The sequence below is a fragment of the Hyperoodon ampullatus genome, assembly GCF_949752795.1.
Source record: "Hyperoodon ampullatus genome assembly, chromosome: 2".
Lineage (NCBI taxonomy): Eukaryota > Metazoa > Chordata > Mammalia > Artiodactyla > Ziphiidae > Hyperoodon > Hyperoodon ampullatus.
The window spans coordinates 171,909,557-171,916,589 of record NC_136915.1 but is presented as its reverse complement, the minus strand read 5'-3'; the positions used below and the strand labels follow the sequence as shown (position 1 = coordinate 171,916,589).

General features: G+C 39.1%; 1 protein-coding gene across 1 annotated transcript; it reads left to right on the top strand.

Moving 5' to 3' along the window:
* Positions 1-3,690: 3,690 nt before the first annotated feature.
* On the top strand, positions 3,691-6,752 carry LOC307070282 (lymphotactin-like; the record flags this gene model as incomplete). Its single annotated transcript, XM_079728581.1, has 3 exons — positions 3,691-3,751; positions 5,572-5,686; positions 6,590-6,752. 3 exons carry the CDS (start codon positions 3,691-3,693, stop codon positions 6,750-6,752), a joined length of 339 nt encoding a protein of 112 aa, XP_079584707.1.
* Positions 6,753-7,033: the final 281 nt, after the last annotated feature.

The following is a 7,033-nucleotide window of genomic DNA, read 5'->3' as shown; positions in this document are numbered from 1 at the left end:
TTTTTCCTGGACTCCCTCCTGGTTAGCTGTGGTGCACTAGCCCCCTTCAGGCTGTGTTCACACAGCCAACCCCAGTCCTCTCCCTGGGATCTCACCTCCAAAGCCCAAACCTCAGCTCCCAGCCCCCACCTGCTTCAGTGGGTGAGCAGACAAGCCTCTCAGGCTGGTGAGTGCTGGTCGGCACCAATCAGCTGAATGCAGGAATCTCTCCTCTTTGCCCTCTGCACCCTTATTGCCGTGCTCTCCTCCGTGGCTCCAAAGCTTTCTCCCTGCCACCCGTCTCCACCAGTGAAGGGGCTTCCTAGTATGTGGAAACTTTTCCTCCTTCACAGCTCCCTCCAAGAGGTGCAGGTCCTGTCCCTATTCTTTTGTCTCTGTTTTTTCTTTTTCTTTTGCCCTCCCCAGGTACATGGGGGAGTTTCTTGACTTTGGGGAAGTCTGAGGTCTTCTGCCAGTGTTCAATAGGAGTTGTTCTACATGTAGATGTATTCCTGATGTATTTGTGGGGAGGAAGGTGGTCTCCACGTCTTACTCCTCCACTATCTTGGAGGTCTCTCCACTATATTTATTATTAGTACTTTTGCCCTTTACCCTTTACACTAGAGTTAAGTGGTTAATGTACAGCAGAGCATCTAAATATATTAAACAATACATGGGGAAAATAAGGTCTCTGGTTTTCACTCTTGAAAATGTGCTACACCAAAGGATTTTTGAGCAGAGAAGTAACATATTACTTACATTTTGATGTGATCAACTTTGTCAGGTTGGTAAATTGACCAAAAGAATGTAAGGGTGGAATTAGGAAAATCAGTTAGGAGGCTGTTGGACGAATCCAGGTAAGAAGTGACTGTGGCTTGGAGTTGGGTCTCTTGGGGTGGTGGGAAGGGTTTAGATTCTATTATGAAGGCAGGGAGACAGCAGTATTTTCTGACAGATTGGGTGTGGCATGTAAGAGAAAGAGAGGGGTCAAGGATGAGATATATTTGTTCTAATATCTTTCAGCTGGTTGTCAATCAACGTCCACACATTAGCAGATTATGCCCATTTTGTACTGTTTCTATATTTTTGTTGGTTGCTTAATTCTTCTCCATCAGAGACTTTAGTGCATGCTTGGAAAAACTGAAATGAATAATTCATTCTCAGAGTTTAATAAATTCTCTTTCAAAATGCTAAGTAAAAATTCAGCCATTGGTCAATTTGCTGATTTGACTATAAACATGAGAGGATGACATAGGCACAATCTTCTGGCTTTATGTATTTAGATGTTCATCCTTTACTTAATGTACAATCATTATAATGTTGGTCTTTTGAAAAGAATTCATTAATTCAAAAACCCTTTGATGAGTGACCACTATATAGCAAACATTTTGCTACTGCCAGAGACCCAGACAGCACTGAGGCAAATTCCCTACTCTCAAGGAGCCTGCCATCTAGTGGAAGATGCAGAAATGTATTTGAGTAGGAGAATAGAATGAGATTAGTGATAGAACAGTGGTGGCTAGAAAGTTCCAAGAGGTCATTGAAGATGGCACAACTTAATTGTATCTAGAGAATTCAGAAAAACTTGTAGAAAGAGGAGTTTACAAATAATTACGTAGGGAGCTGGGATGGGCATTCCAGATAAAGGAAGCACTATGTTGGGAGTAGAAAAGCGAATGGCCCATTTGTATGTTCACACAGATATTTGTTAAGGCTAGAGGTTTTGGAGCATGTGCATGAGTGGTGAAAGATGAGTCTTGAAAGAAAAGCGTGTTATATCTTGAACACTTTTATTTATGACAATGTGAGGTTTGAAATGAATCCTGTAGGCAATGGGAAGTAGCAAAGAGGTTCTCAGCAGGAAAACAAACTGATTAGATCAAGACTTTAGAATGATTATTCTGGCAAGGCTGTGGAAGACACATTGGAAAGAGAGGAGACCCAGGCCTGGGGAATCAGTTGGTCTACTGCAGTAGTCCTAACAAGGAGTGATGAGGTCCTGCCTTGAGCAGTGTGGAGAGAGAGGAGAAGACATATAGAAGAGCTACTTTGAGGGTATACTTAGTCAAGCTTGGTTGAGAACAACATATGGGTGACTAGCAATGAGTCTAAGATGATGCAAATAATCTGTATTTGGAAACTGAATAGGTGATAACACATTATTCCATGTCAAGGAGTAATAGGAAGAGAAGCATTTTGAGTGGAATGGTGTGCTCAGAGTTTAAATACTGATGGTGTAGCTAGGTGGAGATAACTAAAAAGCTATTTGAATTTCTGAGTAAAATCTGGGTGGTAAATTAAATGCCACTAATGAAAACTATCTTAGAGCTTAACCTATAATTTTCATAGAAATATAGGAATTTGTTTTCATATCCTTAATAACAATGGCAAAATCTTTTAGCTATACATATATTTAATCAGAATATTATTTTCATATCCCTGAATAGTACTGACAAAACCTCTTAGCTACACATATAATTAATAAATGCATTTTATACATACCTATATTAAACAAAACAAGACAAAACCCAAAAAAACAAATTGAGTGACAGAAAGGTTGTCTTGCAACCATTACAGTGAAACACTGTTGGAAGCATTGCAAATGGAAATTACATTTTGGGAAGTATATATGTCAATATGTAGCAAGAGTTATAAAGATGATCATATGATTTTGCCTAGTAATCCTACGTCTGGTGATTAAAAGCAAAAGATTCAGTGTATTTAATGAAAATTTACCTTAGAGGTGTGGTTTACATAACAATAAGTTAAAAGGGAATGGTTTAATGTGTCTGTGTATGTGTTTATTCAGAGTAGGAACATGAAGATTATGAAGAAACATGGCAGTATATGTACATAGATGTAAAAATAGTATTTATAATTGTCACAACTCTGCAAAACATGTATAACAACAGAGACTCATTGAAAAACATTAAAAATGGAAACAGTCAGAATGGTAAGATTATAGATAATTTCCTTTTTCTTTTTTCCAAAATTTTATATCAGGACAACTTTTCAAAATCTTTTCAAAAGGTATATATTAAGTTACAATAAACCAAACCCGTGCATATAGACAGGCTCCAAACATTATTGAAATGTTTCTTGGGTATGTGGGGAGGCTGGTATAAAGAAAGGGGATCACATGAATGGGGGCAGAGGAGAGAAATAAGAAGATTAAGGCAGAGGAGTGAGGAGCTCAGGGAAGCAACAGCATCCCTTCACCTCCCTAAAGCATCACTGGGCTTAGGATCCACAGTGGTGGAAGCCTCATGTCACAGCTGATGTTACATGAGGCAGGTGGGGGAGATGGACCACAGGGACCACTCCACCTTGTTTCCTTTACACTGTCCCTGTCCTGGGCCATGACACTGGCATGGTCTTGGGGCATGTGTGCAGTGGAAGGTTTGAATTTAGAATGGTGGCAGGAGATGAGACAACTATGTTTCTTCTGTGCACATATTTGGTTTCACAGACACATTAACCACAGGAGGAGGAGAAAAGGCCACAAGGTGTTGGGTTAGTATGAGTGGGGACAAAGGAACTTTTTTTTTCAACCAAAGAAAGCATCAGTATTGCAAAGACCTTCCGTGATTCCACACCCACCTCGAAAGCCCCCTCTCACCACAGGAAGTGCGCTGATCACTTGAGGAATAAAAGAGACTGAAAGGATCAGTCCCTCAGCCTCTCGCTGCACAGCTCATCAGGACCTCAGCCATGAGACTTCTCATCCTGGCCTTCCTCGGAATCTGCTGTCTCGCTGCATACACTGTGGAAGGTAAGTCAAAAGCTTATTTATGAGATAAGGAGCATCTACATATGCAGGCAGTGGCCACACATTTTGGTTTTGACTCAGGCTTTGACTGGAGTATACTTTTTCCGAGCTAAGCCTCAGGCTTTCCATGTGCAAAATGGGAATAATTTGACTCTAGGAGACTTTGTAGATTTCGAAGATAAAACTTGGTTACAATCTGGGCTCCTATTTTTCACAATTGGGTGATTTGGGGTAAATTACTTCACCTCTCTGTGCCTGTGCTTACTTATCTATAAGAAGAATGTAATAACTGATACACTTACCTGGGATTAAAATGAAATAAATCTTATGATCACTTATGAGGTTTCCACACAAGTCCTAACTTCTTGATTAACGTTAGTTGTGGAATGCTGATGATGATTGTATATACCTTTGAAGCTTTTGCCTATTTAATACTGATCTTGATAAATTCTCAAAAATTTTGAGAGTTCAAAGTGGGAATGAGGTAGATGGTTTATGTTCTGAAGCAAAACAATGTTTTCTATTAAAACAAAAATGACTGGTAGCTCATACATTTACACCCAGGAAATCAATTTTACATTAAGTGTGCAAGAGAGTCTGTTATTACTGCTATGAATGTTGTTCCTGCTGATGATCAATTTCTTGAGTTTATAAGAGACCATAAGTGCTAACAAATATCAACGTCTTATATACAATCAAATAAACCTACAAGACATACTCAGATGAAACTTAGTTATACTGAGACTTACCTGAGCATTCTACACATATTTCTTAAAAGATCATTTTTTCCCAGCTGGTTGGAGTGTATTTCTCCTTGTGTCTCTGGCAACAAAAGGGAATATCCTTTGGGTATAATTAGTGTTTCAGTTAACTCTCCTTTCAACCTCCTAATCCGTAAACTTATTACTTAGACTAGAATATCTGAACCTGATCATGGATGCCAAGGGTGTCCATAAATAGAGATGGCAATGTCTGGAACTCCCTGAAATTGTGCCCCAAATTAAAAAAATATATATTGATGAAACAAAAAGTTTAGGCCAAATGTTGTCTTAACCATGGCTGGCTGGCATTTGTCTGAGAAAACAGGCTGCCATTTGGTAGAAACCCATGTACGGGTAGGGGAAATAAGACTGAGGATGACTGTAGACACTTGGGAATTTCCCTCTTTCACTGCATCCAGAGACAGTTCAGCATTAAAAGTAAGTTGGCAAATGTAGAGGATTAAGAATGTGCAGGCTGGATATTGTGTGATGGAGAGGAGAGCTGAAGAGCAATGGTAGTGAACATCTGGTCAATTTCATGTTTATAAAAAGCCTTCTGATACCAGCAACACTATAGCTCAAACTTCATCATCATTGGCTATTATTTAAGATGCTTTTATGCTGAATATTTCTCTGAGAAATATTCTCTGAGAATAGTTGTTTCCCTGAGTAGCAAATGCCAGTCTCCAGCTTAGGAGTAAATCAGCACTTAGAAACCCTTTTTAGATTTTAGAAAACCCTTACTATTATTAACTCTCCCAAGATATTTTCCCTTCTCCAATGTAAGATGTTCTCTAAACTTAGAAAGTTTAATCCTCCTGAGCCATTTCTATTGAGGATGAGTATTTAATGAACTACTTCCCTTACCTATCTCACATTTTACCATTTAAAATGAGGACACCTTTATATATTCAGTCAAAAATGAGCTACCTCTCCCACATTTAGTGTTGCCTTCCCCAAATTACTCTTTATCAGATCACTCTTTATTTCATTTACAGCACTCTAACATTGATAGTATTAACAATTATATTTTATTTTTGTTTGTTTGGTTTTCTTTACCAGGTGTGGGGACTGAAGTCCTAGACAAGACCATCTGTGTGAGTCTGACTACCCAGCGACTGCCAATTAAAAAACTCAAGACCTACACCATCATGGAGCACTTCATGAAAGCAGTGATGTGAGTTGCCCTCACCCAAATCTGGGCTTGATGGAACACAGTATATAGAAATGCTGCCCTCCTCAGGAAAAATGTCAACAAGGAGGAAAACCTCAACATAGCCAATAGTCTTTCTGTTTTTCCATATGAACCATGTCTTTATGTAGCCCCAAACAATGTTTATGACAAAAAATTGGCAACCAAGTGAAGAATATCACCCTCCTTTCTGCTTTATCTTAGCAGAAGAATCTAACTGGGAACCAGATGAATCATATGCTCAGTCCCGAGCGTTAGGTTTAGAGCTGGCTGGTTCAGATCAGGATTTGACCATAGAGACACACTGGTGTGGGATGCCTCCTTTCCCATCCTTCCCCTTCCCTGCCTTTCTCTGCCTTTATGGTGGGCTGGAGTAGAGTGCCATATTTTATCAGTTGCCATAACTCGAGGAATAGTGTCAACAACTAGCCTACATGGTACCATTCTCTTTCCAGGATCTCATCTTCAGAATAGTATCTCTTCCCAACACACAATTGCAACTTTATCCCCAAAGCTAGGATAAAGAAATCCCCTTTTGTCCAGAAACTAAGATGAGTGTCTTTAGATTTGAAAAAGAAGATGATATGTAATAATTGGACTAGATAACCTCAGATGTCCAGTTTAATTACATCACCTGGTAGCAATGATGAGAAAAGGAGCCTGCAATTTATGCTGAACCAGGGATCTGGGTATTACCTGGAGCTACTTCTCCTTTGTGGGAAAATAGATTGCAGAAGAAAGATTTTCATTTATGTTTTCCTGAATCTGAAAAACTGCTTTGTCCAGTCATTTCTGCACAAGATCTCTTATATATGATCTGATCTTAACTTCTGGTCCCAAGGCTTTGAGAATGTGACTAACTTTGTCTATCTTTTCTTTGCATTGCAGATTTATTACCAGACGTGGCCTTAAAGTCTGTGCTGATCCACATGTTGAATGGGTGAAAAAAGCAGTCCGAACAATAGACAAGTCCACCAGGAGAAATGTGAGCCAGACCAAGCCTACAGGAGCCCAACAATCCAGCAATACAGCTGTGACCCTGAGTGGGTAGTGACCCTCTGGCATCTTGTCCCCTCACTAGCCAGGCAGCTCATTTCCCTTTAAAGCTCATGGACTAATTACATTATATTCACCATTTATAAAAGTGCTGTATGAGTCAAATTATTTTTTTATACTTTTTTATGTCTTTCATATTAATTTAGATGCTCTTATTAATAAATATTTATTATTAAGAACAGTCCCAAAGTTTATTCATTACATATTGGGAAAGATAGTACATCATTTGTGTTCTATATCTGTCCTAACTGTACTTCGTTGATGGTATCCATTATG